Genomic DNA, 19,908 nt, shown 5'->3' with positions numbered 1-19,908 from the left:
ACAAACTCACAACCACTTTCTGACTGGGGGGAATCCTTTGTTGGGAGGTGTGTGCTGGCCCTGATTGATTCCTGTCTGGAATGTTCCTGCTTTTGGAGTGTTGCTCTTTATTCCCTGTCCTGAAACCTCACAGCAACCCAGTGATTATGGCCATGAAAGCCTGCGACAAGACTACCGACTGTTAGGAATGGTGGGCACTGGAGTCCAAAACACCTGGAAGGAGGGCCGAAGTTTGCCCATGCCTGGGGTAGCATTTCAATGCCATGCAGGACATCAGCCTCGCAGGGAAGGAGGGCGAGAGGGGGAGGGAGGGAGGGGGGGCCAGGAGGGGCGCGCCTTCCCCGCCCTTGGCGCGCGTCTCTTTGCGCATCGCCCTTCCGGCCCAAGGAGCGTTGGATCGCACCCAACGGCACCAAGGGAACTGCAGGGACGCCTCCTCCTCCTCCTCCTCCTCCTCGAGGCCCTTCTCTCCTGGCCGTTCAGAAAAGGGAGCGAGAAGGCGAGGAAGGGGGCGAGGATGCCCTCCTTCTCCAACCGAAGAAGAGGCAAGTCGGAGACTTCCTCCTGGAGCATCAAAAGCGAGGGGCTCCCTGGCAGGTAGGTCGGTAGGTAGCCAGGCAGGCAGGCAGTCGCGCCCTGCCCTGGCTCTTCCTTCTCTGATCCCTTTCTGGCTGGGAAAGATGCGCCAAAAGGCGAGGGAGAGGGGGACTGCGGCCATCTGGAAAGGAGAGCCAGGCTGCCTCCCCACCCAGCCCAGGGAGGCTTCTTTCCAGCCCGAAGAAGCCTTCCGAGATGCGGCACCCAAGAGCAGAGGCGCGCCGGAAAGTGCCGCAAGATGATGCTCCTGCTGCTCTTGCGTTCTTGGGGCTCCTGATGACCGTTTTGCCAGTTTGCCTGCCCCTTAAAGGGACATCCCAACCACACCAGCACACCATTTGTAAAAAAAAATGAGAAGGATGGATAGATATAGAGAGAGAGAGATGGTCTTTGAGTGCTGCATCCTTTTATGCGCCCTCCTTTTCTCCTGGATCCGGGCGCACGCAAAATGCGCCAAATGCTGCCCTCCTCCTGTTCACATTTCCTCCCTAGCACTCTGGGAGGAAGGGGGGGGGGGATGAAAGAGCCTGTTGAGGATGCCTGCCATAGATGCAGGCGAAATGTCAGGAGAGAATGCTTATGGAGCACAGCCACACAGCACAGAAAACTCACAACAACACAAAGAGTCTATTCCCTTCTATCATTGATTTACTTATGATGTTCCCCCTTTCGGTGGGTTATTGTGAGTTTTCCAGGCTGTATGGCCATGTCGCCATAGATGCAGGCGAAATGTCAGGAGAGAACACTTCTGGAACATGGCCACACAGTGCAGAAAACTCAAAACAACCCAAAGAGCCTATTCCTTCTATCATTGCTTTACTTATCACAATGTTTCCCCTTTCAGTGGGTTGTTGTGAGTTTTCCGGGCTGTATGGCCATGTTGTCATAGATTACAGGTGAAATGTCAGGAGAGAATGCTTCTCTCATGATGTACCCCCTTTCAGTGGGTTGCTGTGAGTTTTCCGGGCTGTCTGGCCATGTTCCAGAAGCATTCTTTCCTGACGTTTCGCCTGCCTCTATGGCAGGCATCCTCAGAGGTGGCACAGTGGGTTCAGTTGGCAGGACTGAAGACCAACAGTTCATAGGTTCAAATCTGGGGAGAATGCGGATGAGCTCCCTATATTAGCTCCAGCTCCTCATGCAGAGACATGAGAGAAGCCTCCCACAAGGATGGGGAGAGCGCGGATGAGCTCCCTATATTAGCTCCAGCTCCTCATGCAGGGACATGAGAGAAGCCTCCCACAAGGATGGTAACACATTGAAAACATCCGGATGTCCCCTGGGAAACATCCTTGCAGACGGCCAATTCTCTCACACCAGAAACAACTTGCAGCTTCTCAAGTCATTCCTGACATGAAAAAAGAAAATCCTCAGAGGTTGTGAGGTCTGTTGGAAACTAGGAAAATGGGGTTTATATGTCTGTGGGATGTCCAGGGTGGGAGAAAGAGTTCTTGTCTGTTTGAAGTAGGTGTGTTTCCCCCTTTCGATTTGTTTAGAAACCCCTCCCCTTCCTTTGTGTTGTGTTTTGGCTGCAGTGACCAGGCTAGTGCCATGTGCTCAGGCTGACCCTTCCCTGCGCTCCACACATTTGGGTGTGACACCTTGTTGGAAGTTGGCTGGGCTTGGCATCTGGTCTCACAGCATTCACTTGAGGAGAACGAACAAATCCAAGTATACTTGGAAGTGTTTGCCATCAGAGCACAGCTTATTTGCTCTTAGGCTATTTGTCCAATCCTGCCCAGCCCCAAAGATAGTAAAGGATCTTCTGTTGGTGTGTTTTTCCTCTCCCTGTCAATTATTAGGAGACACTGAGACTGGATTGGTTGTTGGAGTGAAGGAAGAGCAGGAGGGACTTCGGAAAGGTAAAGGAATCCTGCCAAGTTGCCCAGCCTTTGTGTGGCGAAGGGTTAAATCCGCAAAGAAGTTGGGCACATCCTTTACCTAAACTGCCTCACAGGATTGCTGAGGTGAGTGTCTCTCTTATTCATTGAAAATAATCCTTGTCTTGTGATGTAGGTATATTTCATTGTTCTTAACTACCATCTAATTCAACTTCAGTTTATGGCAACTCTATGAGTGCGTATCCTACGTGTATTAAAACTGACGTAGGGTCAGCTCTGGGCTTCGGTGTTACAACTTTGCATGCCGCCTTTCCAATATGACCTGCAAGCAACATCAATTCACATCTGTTAATAAAGTTGCCAGAGAAATATCAAAATACATCTCCTTGTGGTCCTTGACGTTAGCATCAACACCTTTCGGCAGAAGAAGTGGATACAGTCAGTCCTCTGTATCCATGGATTCTGTATCCACAGATTCAGTCCTCCATAGCTTGAAAACTTTCCTCCCTCAGGGGGAAAGGTGAGGTGTAAATAAATAATAGATATGTTGTCAAAGGTTTTCATGGCCAGAATCACTGGGTTGTTGTGAGTTTTCCAGGTTGTCTGGTCATGTTCCAAAAGCATTCTCTCCTGACGTTTTGCCCACATCTATGAGAAGTAACCTAACAGCCTACCAGCTGTGTTGCTGTAAGTTTTCTGGGCTGTATGACCATGTTCAAGAAGCATTCCCTCCTGACTTTTTGCCCACATCTATGAGAAGTAACCTAACAGCCTACCAGCTGGGTTGCTGTGAGTTTTCCGGGCTGTATGGGCATGTTCCAGAAGCATTCCCTCCTGACGTTTTGCCCACATCTATGAGAAGTAACCTAACAGCCTACCAGCTGGGTTGCTGTGAGTTTTCCGGGCTGTATGGCCATGTTCCAGAAGCATTCTTTCCAGATGTTTTGCCTACGTCTATGAGAGGTAATCTGGCAATGATAGAAGGAATATGAGAAATAACCTAACAGCCTACCAGCTAGGTTGCTGTGAGTTTTCCGGGCTGTATGGGCATGTTCCAGAAGCATTCTCTCCTGATGTTTTGCCCACATCTATGAGAGGTAATCTGCCAATGATAGAAGGAATAGGCTCTTTATCCCTCCCCCCCCCCCAAAGTGCTAGGAAGGAAATGTGACTAGGAGGGCATGGTAGCATACCTCAGAGGATGCCTGCCATAGATGTGGGCCAAACATCAGGAGAGAATGTTTCTGGAACATGGCCAGACATCCCAGAAAACACACAGCAACAAAAATAATAAATAAATTAAAATCCAAAAAGCAAACCATGATTGTGCCATTTTATATGGGACATCATTTTACTATACCAATGTATAAAATGGGACTTGAGCATCCACAGATTTTAATATCTTGGGCGGGCGGGGGGAGTGTAACTTTTCCAAAGTTTTCTCATGACTCACCTACTACTGAAAGCAAATTCCTGGCCTGCATATATGCTCAGACGCATTCTGTTGCTCAGTTCTAGTTTCACTTTCATGATTCATTGTTTTGCACCAGGCTTAGGGTGGCAAACCTTGAAGTTTTGGGAATTTGTTATGTACCTAGAAATTGTTTCTGCTTATGAAACCCTACAGTGAATCTATCACAGGAATTTATTTTTTGGCAGAATTTGTTCCGAAGGGGTTTGTCTTTAATTTCCCTCTGAAGCCAGGAGAGGATAACTTGCCCAAGGTCACCCAAGCCCCTTCCATACAGCTGAATAAAATCCCACATTATCTGCTTTGAACTGGGATATATAGCAGTGTGGACTCAGATAACCCAGTTCAAGAACCCATTTTCTTCCCTGAAATTCCAAAAATATTGACTTGAACTTCAAACCTAAAGGATGCTTTTTAAAAACTTGTTTGAAATCCCCTTGTCTCAGGGCCCTTCAACATACCTGAATAAAATCCCAAACTGTCTGCTTTGAACTTGAATATATGGCAGTGTGGACTCAGATAACACAGTTCAAAGCAGACATTGTGAGTTATTCTGCCTTGATATTCTGGGTTATATGCCTGCGTAGAAAAGCCCTCAGCTATTATGAACAAATGAAACGATAAAAATGTAACTTTTCAAATCTTCTGTCTGATTGGAATACTTACTTTTTACTTTACTTACTGTTTCCTTGAGAAAATCTTAAAACCATTCTGGTCACAGCTGTATTCATGTTTTTCTACCTGAAAGCTTGTCCCTGAAGGTATTTCAGTGAGTTAATATGAGAGCGAAATGCTTTCTCTTTTGGGTAGGCCATTTTGAACAACTTTCCAATTGTTCAAAAAAAGTTATTTCAGATTATTTCTTATCTATGAGGACCCTGAGGCAAATGTGTTACTAAGTTTTCTTGCCAAGATTTGTTCAGAGGGGATTGCCATTGTCTTCGTCCCCAGCTGAGTATAACTAACAGAACGTCATCTAGTAAGCTTCCTGTTCAAACCCTGGCCACCCCCCAGGGCCCTTCCACTCAGCCCTATATCCCAGAATATCAAGGCAGAAAATCTCACATTATTTGAGTGAGCACTCAACCCAGTCCAAAGCAGATATTGTGGGATTTTCTGCCTTGATATTCCGGGATATAGGGCTGTGTGGAAGGGCCCCCAAAGTCCTGATGCTGTACTCCAGTATGCTGAGTCAGACTTTCTTTCTTTCTTTCTTTCTTTCTTTCTTTTTCTTCTGTTTGTTCCTTTTTTTTTTTTTTGAACAAGCAAAAAAAACCCTCTTTTGTCTTTATCTCTATCTTTCCGCACACACATTTTTGCCCAGAATTTCCGTGTTTAGTCTACTCTATACAGTTAAAACCCCTTTGATTGGCTACAAAGATATCATTTATTCACCTGCCATCTTAATGTGACCCCAGGAATTTCATAGGAGTTTCTAACGCAAGGAATACCCAAGAGGTGATTTTGCCCAGTTCCTTCATCTAAAATATAGCCCACAGCATCTGGCATTTGTTTGCAGGCACCCATCCATGTACTTTGGTTAGTTTCCAAGATCAGATGCATTCTGGTGCCTTTAGGGTATTTAGGCTTTCTTGTGACATGCCAAGCTGGAAGAGTCTAACTTTTGTTTTTGTCACGTTTTTCAGAAGGCTATTATTCTCAACCCATTTTGGTTCCTTGTTGGATTAGGAGGTTATTTTCTCACTGCCTTCATTGTGCTATCAGCCTCCTTCTTTGAGGCTTTTATGGAGAGGCTTGATGGCCATCTGTTGGGGGTGCTTTGAATGCAATTTCCCTGCTTCTTGGCAAGGGGTTGGACTAGACGGCCCATGAGGTCTCTTCCAACTAGAATTCTATTATTCTGCTAAGGTGAGTCAGTTTTGCTCTTATTATTTATTCCTCAGTCCTCTGTCTGTATATCCAAGTGTATCTCAGAGCAGTTGGTGCCAGGTCATCACCACTGGGTGTAGTTAAGAGTCACACCTATTGTGATTTAGTTCTTGCCAAACTGATACATTTGTACTCCATGTAGTGCTTCCATGCCTATTATGAAATGTGTAGCCTATTGCCCTTGCCTTGAAGGAAAAACCAGCAGCTTTTCTATGTGCCCCTAGTGCGCTTCCTGGTTCATCCTGTATTTAATGAATTAGCCTTTAGCACACTAAAAATCCATGCTACAGGCTATTATTTAGTCTCTAACAGCACAATCATATATTTACTTTTGCAAACTCTGTAGGATAGTATAATAGACCTATGCACACTTCCATGTTAGTAAGTCCCTTGGAATTTAATGGAACTTAAGTGTGTATAACTGCATAGAGGTTTTGTTTTAGAATATCTCTTATGTAGACTATAGTCATAGAAGATGAAATTGTCCTATTCTTTAGTTAGCAAGTGTCCTAGGAATCAGGTGGCTGTTAGGGTGATTTCGCCACAATGCGTGTGATGTGTGTGGCATTAACAAGAACGTTGCAAAGTAACCTAGGACTAGAACAGAATCTTTTCCATCAATGTAGACAAAGCCTTAGGCTGGAATCCTCTTGGTTAGCCCTGACTAGAGTTGATCCATTTAATCAACTGTTTGGTGAATCAGCACATTGATAAAGAAACATTAACAACCTTAGATATGCAGATGATACCACTTTGATGGCCGAAAGCGAGGAGGAGTTGAGGAGCCTTCTAACTAAGGTGAAAGAAGAAAGTGCAAAAGCTGGGTTGCAGTTAAACATTTTTTTTTAAAAACCAAGATTAAAGCAACCAAACTGATTGATAACTGGCAAATAGAGGGAGAAAACGTGGAGGCAGTGACAGACATTGTATTTCTAGGTGCAAAGATTACTGCAGAAGCAGACTGCAGCCAGGAAATCAGAAGACATTTAGTTCTTGGGAGGAGAGCAATGACCAATCTCGATAAAATAGTGAAGAGCAGAGACATCAAACTGGCAATGACAATCCGCATAGCTAAAGCAATGGTATTCCCCATAGTAACCTATGGATGTGACAACTGGACCATAAGAAAGGCTGAGCAAAGGAAAATAGACACTTTTGATCTGTGGTGCTGGAGGAAAATTCTGAGAGTGGACTGCAAGAAGATCCAACCAGTCCATACTCCAAGAAACAAAGCCTGACTGCTCACTGGGTGGAAGGATATTAGAGGCAAAGATGAAGTACTTTGGCCACAATGATGCTGGGGAAAATGGAAGGGAAAAGGAAGAGGGGCCGACCAAGGGCAAGATGGATGGATGTTATCCTTGAAGTGACTGGCTTGACTTTGAAGGAACTGGGGGTGGCCACAGCCAACAGGGAGCTCTGGTGTGGACTGGTCCATGCGGTCACAATGAGTTAGAAGTGACTGAACAAATAAACAATAACAACACATAGATGAATCCCATAGATTCAATGGGTTTACTCGTCATGAGTAACAATAAGATCCCAAACTTTATATTGCCCAAATGTAATTTTGCTGATGCATAATAGCACTATGATTTCTTTTTAAAAATTGAGAAAAATAATCCTTTTTTGTACAGAGAAACCTTGGAGTTTTAAGAAGTGGGTGGGAACAAAATTGCAGAAAATAGTCCAGGAAAACTGAAAAGGTATTTTTTGAAAAATTCAAGTACTAGAATAACTAAAGATGCAAACGTTTGAAATCTCCCCCCTCGATGCCCCTGTGGCAGAGAGGGATTCTATGAGTGGAAGAATCTAAAATCATATCCAGTCTATTTGTTTCTTGGGGGGAAAGGTTATGTTCCAACCTCCAAAAGAAGCAACCATAAGACTTTTGTTGAGGACAACTTCCATTGGACCCCATTTCCCTAGATCAGGGGTTCTCAAACTTCTTCAGCCGTTGAGCCCTTTTTGAAGCAAAAGTTTCTTGTGGAGCCCCAAGAAATGTTTATATATTATACTATATAAAATGTACCTATATCAGGCATGAGCTGGGCCAGTGACAGATGGATGGAGAGTTTGTGTGAACTAATTCACACAGTGCAAATTAAAGGGGGGGGGGGGGGGAGAGAGAGAACAATACAATATTTAATATGAAAAATGATTTTAACCAACATAAACTTAACAGTATTTCAGTGGAAGACCTCCAGGGCCATCCAGCCCAATCCCCTTTGGCCATGCAGGTAAAACACAATTAAAGAACCCCCAACAGATGATCATCCAGCCTTTGTAATAATAGTAATAATAACAATGATAATAACAGCAGAAACCCCATATGTCATCCAGTCCAACCCCCCTTCTGCCGTGCAGGAAAACAATATCAAAGCACCCCCAACAAATTGACATCTAGCTTTTGTAATAATAACAATAACAACAACAGCAAAAACACAATGGGCCATCCAGTCTAGCTTCCTTCTGCCATTTAGTAAAAACCCAATCAAAGCCCCTTTAACAGATGACCAGTCTTTGTAATAATAATCATAATCATAGAGGAAGAAGAAAACCCAGAAACCATCCAGTCAAATCCCATTCTGCAATGCAGGAAAAACATAAACAAAGCACTGCCTGAACATTGGGTGGAAAATAGGGTTTTAGAAGTAAAGAAAGTGTGTGTGGGGGGGGGGGGGGGTCTGGGTGGCAAGGGAAAGTCTGAGCAGTGAGAGAGGAGGGGGAAAGAGTCTGTGGCATGAGAGGACGCTGCTGCTGCTGTTTCTGGCAGCTAAAAAACTTTTAATTTCCCTGCATTTCTCAGGAGGAGGAAAGAGGAGGCAGAAAGCAGCATGGCACCACGGAGCCCCAAGAGCTCCCCGGAGCAGTTTGAGAACCTCTGCCCTAGATAGCCAGTTTCTAACCTCCCAATGGAAGTTGAGTCTGAGGAGGTAACTAAGGGTTTGTCTACATGAGCCCAAAATTCCAGACTCATCCCTAAAGGACCCAGTTGTCTTCATGATATACAGCAGCTTCTAGTGGTATGACAGAGTTTCAGTTTAAATCATCTGCTCTGCTTTTTAGAAAGGATATTTCAGAGTTTACTGGAAACTCTGAATTATCTTGGGGCTTTGAGGGAATCTGGACAGTGGGACCGGTTCAAATTTGGACCAATCCACTGTCCATACCAGTGCTATCATTCCTTTCCAGTGCTGATCAGTGCAGAGAAAGGCTACAGGTCATGCCATTTTATCATTGTCACCATCCGGCCAGATAGTCCCCCTCCGTGCTGGTCAGACTTCCATTCCGACATTAGCAGGTGACCAAAATGTCCAGGAACACAGACTTGGCAACACAACTTCATGCATTCTTGGATGAAACAGATTCAGGTTCCAGTCTGGTTTATAGGATAGAAAAAAAACCTTGGTCCCTGGTGGACGACCTTCACAGGGAGTTGGATAGAGGAGTGAGCCCTATTGGTAGCGTTTTGAAATCCATCAGTGAAAAGAAGAAGCCATAAAAAGGCTTGTTTAAGGAATCTGGAAGAGTTAGATCCTATGTGATTCTGGAAGTTAAGCAGGGTTAGTCCTAGTTAGTATTTGTATGTGAGCCTGTCAGTGAATGCCATGTGTCATGGGCTATATATCAGAGGAAGGAACTGGTGAAACCACCTCTGAGTATTATTTGCTGAAGAAAATCATATGAAACCCACGGGAGTGCCATGATTCAACTGGCACACACACAGAAGTAGTGAAAGTGGAGTGTTGGCATATTTTACCCACCCTGTTTTATAGGTCAGAAACAAGTGCCAATTTGTAATGGGTATTGTGTAATAATATATTCATAAGTAATTAAATGTGGGTGATTATTTTGGGAATATTTGTTAGTGACGTTATTAAATAAATGTAAATAGGTTATTCCAGAATATGGCTGGAGCAGCAGAGCAGGCAGAAAGGAAAAGTTGGATGTTTGCTTAACATGAGAGGATGGGGAAAGGGTGAAGAGGGAAGACAAAAAAACCCATATTAAACAGAGCATCCTTCATTGTGGAGGCTCATCAGTATGAGTGAGTACCTGGTGACTAACTTTCTCATGCTTCACCTCTGCAATGTAGAAACTATTTCCGGTTTCCTCCTGTGTGGAGGCCTTGGCATCTAAGTCCTTTTGAGACAGCAGTACACAATCTGCAGCCCTGTTTATTTGACTTTTTGGAAATTTGTAGTAATAACAAACTGCCAAAAAAACTAATAAATGGATCTCAGCGCAAATGAAACCTGAAATCAAATAGAAGTTAAAATAAGTCAACTGAGGCTATTGTATTTTGGACATGTCATGAAAAGTTACTAGTTCTTAAAGATTCGAGGAAAGAATTAGCATCTTTTAAAAGTGGTCCAGGCAGGCTCTTGGTGGGTAACTGATCACTAAAGCCGGAAGTACAAAATTAATCCATAGTAATTAGTGCTTCAACTTCCATTATTATTGGGTAGCTGTTTTAATATGTGTGAGCGTGTGTGATTGTTGTAATCCTACAAATGTTAGCATCTTATAGTAGTATGAATTATTACGATAACGTAGTTAGTGTTTTCCTTGGAGCTTGGAAAGTTATATGTTCTGATTACAGCTTCCCAAACCACTCTGCCAGCACAGCCAGTGGCCATTCTGGCTTTGGGATTGCAAACAATACAGAATTTACAAGCAATGCCACTGACAAGGTGGTTATAAGCAGGATATGGTGCTTTGAACCTTTTTTTAAAAAAAAAATTGGTATGTGTTGTTTCTTGGTTTGTTTTGATGACATGTAATAGAAATGTTGTTTAAAACAGCAGAAAGGAATGCTGTACAAACTCATGTTTAGGTCTAAAGATTTTAGTTTCAAACTCAATTCAAAAAGCTTAGATCAACTTATCCATGGGCAGGCCCGTAGCCAGGATTTCGTTTCGGGGGGGGGGGGGGGGGGCTAAAAAAATTTTCCGGGGGGGGTTCGGGGGGGCTGAGTTTTGGGGGGGGGCTGAGTCTGAGTGAAAGAGGGTCTAGCCTAGCAAACCTTTTGTATCATTACCCCAATACCCCCATGCATATGAGATATATTGAGTATGGTGATCAGATCATGATATGAATAAACATAACAGTTTAAATAATGCACCAATAAGGCCTTTTCGCGAACCACCATGAAAATTTCGGGGGGGGGGGGCTGAAGCCCCCCGAGGGCCCCCCCCCCCTGGCTACATGCCTGTCCATGGGTCAATGTAAGAATTTTATCTTATCCAAAAAGAAACCATCTCTCAGTGAGGTAGCAAAAGGTGAAAGAAGCACCAAGCCTCTCTTAGCTCTCATTGCAATACTACTTCTGGCTGAGTGGGAAAATGGTGATGGCAGCAGCCAGAAATGGTTGGCTTGCTAAAACGGTGCTGGAATCTCGCCCCCGCCCCCTGCCCTCCATAGAATTACTCTGGACATGTGCATGGATCAGAGTAAAATGTGTAATATTGGCCCCAAAACTTATTCTTGACTTGTATATGAGATCGACCTTTACATGAGTATTTCTAGTAAGTAAATAAACAAAAATAAACAAAGCTTGTGGGCACACAAAATCATATTCTCTGTATGGGTTAGGAGGAGCAATCCAAAAACCAAAAGGCTTTTCTTCACATGCTGGATAGGCAGAAGTTTCAGATTCTCCTTCAGCTACAGCCCTTTATTTCTCTCCTTGGCTTGCTTCCCCCCCCCCCCCCCCGCCCCCGATTTGCCACCTGGATACTAAGTCCCAGAGCTTGTAATCAGACAATATTATGAAGTGAAATCATTAGTAAAGGTAAAAGTTTCTCCTCGACATGAAGTCTAATTGTGTCCAACTCTAGGAGATGGTGCCCATCTCAATTTCTAAAGCCAAAGAGCCGGCATTGTGCGTAAGCACCTCCAAGGTCATGTGGCTAGCATGACTGCATGGAGCGTCATTACCTTCATGGTGAAGCAGTACCTATTAATCTACTCGCATTTTCATGTTTCCAAACTGCTAGGTTGGTAGAAGCTGTGGTTAACAGCAAGAGCACACCCCGCTCCCCGGACTTGAACTGCCAACCTTTTGGCCAGCAAGTTCAGCAGCTCAGCAGTTTAACCCACTGTGCCACTGGGGGGGGGGGGGTTCCTTGACTTGTATATAAGATCGACCTTTACATGAGTATTTCTAGTAAGTAAATAAACAAAATTAAACAAAGCTTGTGGGCACACAAAATCATATTCTCTGTATGGGTTAGGAGGAACAATCCACAAACCAAAAGGCTTTTCTCCACATGCTGGTTCCTCATTAGTATTAAAATAATTAATATTGTACTAGAAAGGAGATTAATAATAAAAAATGAAAGGTCCCGATAAGGAAATTAAGATGGGGTCATAGCACTGCCAGGTAGGAAGAGAAAACAACCACGTTAGAAGTTAAACCTGAAGTGAAATCACTTACCTCTACTCAATGTATCATAAGTCCAGAATGGAATAAAAAGCAGTAAACCCAGATGCCCACTGCTCATTATGGCTCTGAAGAAAAAGAAAGAGAAAATGACACTTTAAAGAGAATATTGAGATCATCAAGTGAGAATCAGTCGAAGATAAGCATACCTTCTCCACCACATAAAAAGACTACGAAAGACACTAGTAGCAGAATGTCTGAGAAATGCAAGGTAAAAAGCTTTTATAGCCTACTGACTAATTTAAAATCAATAAGGATGGGAGCAGCACAGCCAATGCAACCAATACCAGTGTCACTAAGTGCAGCTACTACTAATGTAGTGGCAGCAGAGTAACATGCATGCACAAGTAATATACAGGCCAAGTTAATGAGACAGTCAAGCAGATATTAAAAATATTTTACAGCCAGACATTAATTTCAAGGTAGCATTACTTAAGAATAGACAAATTAATCAGTCAATTTACAACTAATGAATTATTTAGTATAATGAATTTGAGAAACATGATTCTACCTAGTAATATACTTGAGATGAATTATTTATATAATAATTCTCACATAGGAGTGCATTCTTGTCTGATGGCAGAAAGAGAGAAAGTAAATGTGAACTTTCAGTCAGCAGAAACAAATGGCTAAAACAAATATTAAGAGTAAGAAACAGTGAAGAGAAATAGTAAAGTTAAACAAGGAAAATGAATAGTAAAGTACAAAATATCCAAAGAAAGGCAAATGATTGTGACCCTGAGTCTGATTTCGAGTCAGAAATAGGGAAGGACCTGGATGAGAATGATATGGTTTACCAGTCACTTGAATACAGAAATGAAGAGGTTTCTTCAGGTGTAAGTATAAATATAGAAAATAGTTCAAGCAGACTATTTATGGTGGAGCAATGTAAATGTTTGATGAAAGGGGTATTGCAAATTGTAGGTCTGGGATACAGCCCATTGCTGTTAGCCTGTGGGCAGTGGGAGTCAGACATTTTTCATGTACCAGTATGAGTTTAACATATCTCATGCCCTGATTCAGTATATTCCCATAGTTATGTTCATTTTTTTCTTCTTCTGAAAAGTAGGCTTTACAGCTCTCACTAGTGTGCATTCTTTGTCTGTGAGCAGTGGGTACTGGCAAGAACAGAAATCTTTCTTCCTAAGGGGCAAGGCAGTATAGAAAATGTACAATCTGTCTGTAAGTCATAGATCTGTGTTGAACTGATCTGAATAATGATAACCATAAAAGGAGCAAGAAAATCAGGTTTTGATTGGAACTTTTTAAAGCTGACTTTCAGGTTTCTCTTACACTTCTTGCTCCAAGAATGCCAGCAATGAGGAATGGTTAAAAACAGGACAACAGAGATGAGGAAGTTCTACAAGTATTATCTACTACTCTTTTTTGACACTCTTAAATTTAAATTTTCCACTGGTTGCCAGTTGTAGAACCTCACCTTCTTACTTTCTGAAGGGGAAAGTCACAGGTTGACCGCAAGACCGAACTAAGCCATGGTAAAGGAAGAGTATTTCAAATCAAGGAATATATTAGAAGCTGTAGGATGAATAAACACTTTAGTAATTTTAAGGTGATTAAGCATTATCAGAATAGCCTTAAACTATCATTAGATAACATTTTCTACTACTAATAAAGGCTTGGCATCACTTATCCAAAATGCTTGAGAGCAGAGGTATTTTGGGTGTATTTGGATCAAATACCTGCATTTGCATTTGCATGTACACGTACATACATAATGAGATATCTGGGAGATGGGGCCGAAGTCTAAACATACAATTGATTTCTGTTTCATATACACCATAACCATAGCTTGAAGATAATGGTACATAATATTTAATATTTTGTGCATGGAACAAGATATTGTGTTGACATCTGGACTGGCACTGTATAAATAAGCTGCTATTTTCAATACACTATGCCCCCATTCTTGAACCCAAAACGAGGCAGGCTTCCTTTTCAATTCCCTTCTACTGCCCCTTTACTTTCTGGGCGAATAGAAACTGACACAGCAAAGAGCACATCAACTATTATTGAAAATAGTGGTTAAAACATTGAAATGTTTAAAGGTGAATAATGCAGTAAGGAGGTTTCTTCATATTACTATTTCCCCACACCACTCCCTCCACCATAGGAAGTTGGAGTAGTGAGAAGCACCAATGGGTCCTGGTTACAAGGCTTCCCTTGAGTCAAATTGCAGCCTCACTATCAGAAGATTGTGTGTTCTTCTGTCTAGTTGTATTACTGTAATGAAAACAAGCTGGTGTATTTCCATCTGCCATGAACCACTACAGAACAAAATCCTAATCAATAATATGAAATCAATGTAAGTTCTTGGGGTGTTGGCAAGACTTCAGCAACGGTGCAGCTTTTCCTTAAACCTGAACATCTGTTACCACAAAAGTTTCAAAGTGGGGGTTTAGGTATTAAATCAGAGCTGTAGCATCTTGCCTCCTTTATTTTTGAAGGTGACTTTGAGTGTTGTCCTCTTGCGCTGAGTTCTTGTTTCTAAATTATACACATGGAATCCCATTATCCCACATTGCTCTTATGCTTTGTGTAGTTTCAACACACAAAAATAGATTCCCAGTCAAAATAAACAACTTTCAAAAGATTAAATACAGTTAAAACACTGTCGAGAAGTGTCGCAGCAATAACAACCTATCCTGTACCAGAAGCCCAACCTCCTGGAAAAGCAGACCATGATCCAGGAAGTCAAAACTATGTCTTGCAGCATCATTGGTCCAACAGGAGAGGAGGATGGTCAGTGAGCTTGCTGAGTCTTGTCAGCCGGTTAGTTACATGGCAGATTTTTGCCCCAGGGAGATAACATATTTCTTGAGGCATCCTGTCACGTTTGCAAATCGCTGCTTCTATTACTCTCAGGAGGGAGTCCCATACTATCAGCACACGTCTCTTCTGGGGACTGACAGGGTCCCTCTCCTGTGTTGAATCTGGTAAGATTTCCTGAGAACTGACCTTGTTGCCCTTGTTCCTGTTCCTCATTTTTGACTGAATTCTGTCGCTCTAAACTGGCCTCTTCCTTGAAGGCTGCTTTAAAGGCTCTCATTCTGCATATCTTTGCTTATCATGTGTTCTGCTTTATTGGGAAAGAAAATGTTGAGTCACTAAGGTAGCAGAATTACACTGAGTTATGATGATTTGCAAGCCCTGTCCAGGCACTTGTGAATGTGTGTTCTCAACCCTTCAATTTACCATGACTGAGACCACTAGCTGTCATCTCAGGGAACTGATATGCTTCTTTGTGTTACCAGGCCAGGAGAGTGGCGATCTCAGGGTGAGGGATACTGGAAACTCAGCATCAAGGTCCTCACATGAGTGTATTGCACTTTCTTTCCATCTTTCTATTTATGCAAGCCTTTTTGACTTCTGATAGAAAACTTATTTTTCCTTGAGTGTTCTGTGATTTTATCTTTTTTACTATACTTGAGTTTAAGTTTATTCAGTGCTTAAACCTTAGGCTTTTTATATATAGGACAAAAAATTCATACTAGATTTGAAATGCTTCAAAATGTTTTAATCAGATTGTTTAATGATTTTTAACTTGGGTGCTTCACATTGTCATTCAATTTTGTCATATTATACAGTACGACTCCCACATCTGCAGGGGATATATTTCTGGACTCAGTGTGGATACGCAAAACCACTGATAATAAAATCCTATTGAAATGAAGGACTTTGAGCCAAGAATTCCATAGTCGCAATGAAAGATGTAGAACGTGCCTGGAGGTGATGTATTTTGTCAGACATACATAACTGAAACCGCAGATACTTATCCCACTGATATGGGGGTTGTACTGTATAGGACAGTCACTTTGGGTCCAATATTGGGAGAAAGATTGATATTAGAGTAAGAAAGATACACTATTTGCCACTAATCTTAAACTAACAGAGAGATGAAACTTTACAAACATATAGTTGGACGAGACCCCAAGGACGATACCATCTAACCTTAAGCCATGCAGGAATACACAATCTGAAATCTTCAGTCCTCCTTAACTTCAGCAGACATTTCTTTGTTCCTTAAATTAAAAGGTTCATATTGGGAAATGAATCTTTCTAACATTACCACACCTGTTACATGTGATAATGTGTGGCACCTACTTATTGTATCAGCTTTTGGTTTGAAGGCCTTCGCAGTAGGGTGCATCTTGCACTAGACAGAGGTAAGGGTTCCATTTATGGACAGAATATTTACAGCAAATGCTATGCTGAAGTGACCACCCTAGTGCTCTGCTTTGGTCCCAATCTGCAGATTTTATTATTCACAGATTGGATTAATATATGTTTTTAAGTCCTCCAGCACGACTCTATAGCCAATTTCCACTAGAAGTTGAGCACAGACCCATGCTGGGGGACCTGCCAGATGTTGACCATAGAGCTGCTCTGAAGAACCTAGAGGTTCTAAAATGTGGTCTCTCTGATTTTTTTTTTAAAGCAATTTTTTAAAAAAGCAATTTTTCCATTTTTCTGGGGGTTTTCTTCCTTAACCAAAGTGAAAGTAGAGGACATATTGTACTTTGAAAACAATAACGTCTAGTAACAGTGTTAATTTTTAACTTTAATTTTGTTTATTGCATAGCTAATAATGTCTACTCATGACTTCTAAAACTTTGCTTTTGGAAGAGATGCTATGATCATTTTTTTGTATCTTAAGTACATTCATAACACACACACACACAAGATAATTAAAAACTCTTATAAGTAACAAGTAACACAATTTGTTAATAATAAGTAATGTTAATGGGTAAAGTCAGTGAGATAGTACTGGTTAGAGTGAAGTCTAGGAGACTAGACTTGTTGCCTACTCAGTGATGGAAATCCACTGGTGATCTTCGCTCAGAGGAGGAGGAAAACAATACCAAATCTTTTCTGAACAAATTTTGCCAAGAAAACATTAGCGGTCACCATAGAATGGAAATGACTTGAAGGCACTTAGAATGACTTGAAGGCACAAAATAGCAACAGTGTTAACCAGGTGTTTGTTAGAAGTAACAAGGAAGAAACAGGTTTTAAAAATAACATTACAAGGTGTTGATGATACCTTATCTTGCCCAAAATGTCTCAGGAGAAGTAGGCTTCCACAAATGCTAGAATCGGTGATAACAAACAAGATGGCTTGAACCTGGCCTCTTTGGTGTCCCTTCTCTTGTCCTCCGCAACCAACCATTGACAGAGCCCTGAAGAAGCTAACAGCTAGTTTTCAAACAGCAGTCTTACAAAATTGCTGTCTTGGGGCACATTCATACTTTCACCTGAAGGACAAGCTGTACAGTAATCTTGTAGACTTTCAAAACAAGCATCCAAACAAAGTGACATTTCACTGGCCTAGCGTATAGTCTATTTTTGTGTATCTCTGGGATGCCAGAAATTAACTTTAAATCAAAATGAAAGATCTATCTTTGTTTCTTTCCAAAAAAATCATTCTCTGTAAGTGTGGCAATATATTTGCACAATAAAGAATGTGGATAACTTTGATCTTCAGGCTTAACTCTGACAGGTTGTTGTTATTAACCTTTTGCATCTTTATTATCTGTTTTCTCTTGTTAGCTTTCCTGAAGCTTTGAGTCAGCAATGGATCTGAAGAAAATGAAGGACTACATTTATTGGCTGTATTTTCAGTATCTCCTGGTCACCTGCAGCTACGTCCTAGAGCCCTGGGAACAATCCATGTTCCACACCATTACAATTACTGTGGTGGCTATGGTGGTGTACACTGCTTATGTCTTCATCCCCATCCATATCCGCCTGGCTTTTGAGTTCTTCTCTCAGATATTTGGAAGCCCACCTGAATGTACTGCATCACTTACAAGTTGAGCCATCCATGTTTGCACCCAGTGCAAAGTACAGTCTTCCACCTCACTGTCTTCCTAAACTATGCCAATGTCTGTTTTGGAATCTATTTCGAACCTTTTGTTCCTGAGCACATGTGTGCCACCTCCTTTTACAAAGCTGGGCTATCATTGCACTGACTACTGCCTCCTGGCTAATTCTCACTGAAATGCATGAAACCTCTTTTCTTGAAGTGACATAGTCCCACTGGGATATGTTGCTTTGCTAAATCTCTCCCTATGAATTGCAATTGTAGGCAGCAGATCTCCCACAAGAAGGAACGGTTTGTTTTATGCCTTTGTGAATCCTTATCCTTTCCTTATCCTTCTGGACATACTAAGACTGATTTAAGCTTGCATGCCTTACACAGTACTGTTTTGCACACCAAATGATCTTGAGGATCCTTTCTAAACAATTTATAGCAATGCACAAACCTGTTGACCTATTTCTGAAAGGGGAAACAGGAAAACTGTTTTGGTTTCTACAGTATAAGCCTTTCATTTTAAAAAATGTATTTTTAAAAATAAATGTATTGTAAGTTTTCCCTTCTTGGGATCTCTTTCTCACAGATATCCTGTTGCTAACATTCAGAACACTTCATGAGAACTTTGTTGGAAACGTTACTTTTGTATTATGATACCTGAAATCCCCCAGCCAGAAAGTTGGTAATGTTGGAGGCATGGTCCTTCACTTCTGTTCCTTGTTCCAAGTGTATGACAAATAATCAAAGTATTCACAAACACTTGTGAACGCAGTTGGAAAATGCTAACTTTGGTCCTCCTTTCACTTGCTCTGGGCTTCCTCTAATTTCGGGTATGAGGAAAACAAGGAGAAGAAGTGTGGCTGTTTGTTAAATGCTGCCATGTAGACATGTATGCAGAATTCTGCCTAGAGCTTTCTCTCCTTCCCCTTCCAGCTATACACCTTGCGTCCAACAAGGGAACAGGTGATATTTTGAAATGGGCAAGTTAATATTGCACAAGAGCTCCCGGTGTTCAGAGAAAGTGGCAGAAATGGGAGCCTTTGGTAAATTGAAGCTTAACTCTCACATAAGGGGCCTTCTATATTCCATGGTGTTAGCTAGATTTGAATTCCAGCTTCTATGTTATTTTATATATAGTTGTACAGCAACAGGAACATATATGAGTTAAAGGAGAGGAGTAATTGCAATATTAGTTTTTCAAAAAAAATATTTGCAAGGCAACTATATCTATGGGTTTGTTTGTTTTACTTTTTGCCAGGTTGTTTGTCTGGTTTTTTTTACTTTTTTGCCAGGTGGTATTAAGTTTCTTTAAATAACAAACATAGAGCTGCTTTCTGTTCTGTTAATATTTCTGATCTGTTAATATTTCATATGAGGCAAATAAACCATATATATTATAATAGAAATTACCGTATATCCTAATACTTGCAGTCTGTGAAAGCATTTATAGAGGAGATTCTGAAATAAGATTTCCTTTTGTGAAACTGACGTGAGCCATCCTCATTTGATTTGGGTTTTGTTTTAATTTTGGAAAGTGCCAATGCTACACCTTATCTAAATGAAATGTGAATGCCAAAGAGCAAACCTGCATATCTACTCAATCTGCTACCAGTGAAAAGTGGTTTAAAGTGTCAAATGTAAATAGGTCACAAATGATATCTTCACAGCTACATGGAATATATGACACATTTTGTCTTTTAGCATATTAACTGTGTATGTTAACTCCACAAATAACAGTTTACACTGTTTCTGTCAAAGACATGTCTTGAAGATTTCAGCAATCTGAGCATGTATTGTATTTCCCAGGAACAATAAAGTTGAATTTATT

General features: G+C 41.5%; 1 protein-coding gene across 2 annotated transcripts; it reads left to right on the top strand.

Annotated features, from left to right (window-relative positions):
• Window positions 1-344: 344 nt before the first annotated feature.
• Window positions 345-19,908, top strand: SPTSSB (serine palmitoyltransferase small subunit B). Of its 2 annotated transcripts, XM_067466030.1 has the most exons (4): window positions 345-597; window positions 2,400-2,564; window positions 15,853-15,994; window positions 17,816-19,908. In XM_067466030.1, exon 4 carries the CDS (start codon window positions 17,840-17,842, stop codon window positions 18,080-18,082), a length of 243 nt encoding a protein of 80 aa, XP_067322131.1. In that variant the 5' UTR covers window positions 345-597; window positions 2,400-2,564; window positions 15,853-15,994; window positions 17,816-17,839; the 3' UTR covers window positions 18,083-19,908. The 2 variants fall into 2 exon arrangements, with proteins under 2 accessions (XP_067322131.1, XP_067322130.1); XM_067466029.1 differs by lacking the exon at window positions 15,853-15,994 and having other exon boundaries at window positions 347-597.

The sequence above is a fragment of the Anolis sagrei genome, chromosome 3 (assembly GCF_037176765.1).
Source record: "Anolis sagrei isolate rAnoSag1 chromosome 3, rAnoSag1.mat, whole genome shotgun sequence".
Lineage (NCBI taxonomy): Eukaryota > Metazoa > Chordata > Lepidosauria > Squamata > Dactyloidae > Anolis > Anolis sagrei.
Note: the sequence above shows the minus strand (reverse complement) of the source record. Positions and strands in the feature narration are given on the sequence as shown.

What these genes read in the sequence shown, in the direction of transcription:
- SPTSSB (XM_067466030.1), top strand. Translation starts at nt 17,840, where the DNA reads ATGGATCTGAAGAAAATGAAGGACTACATTTATTGGCTGTATTTTCAG.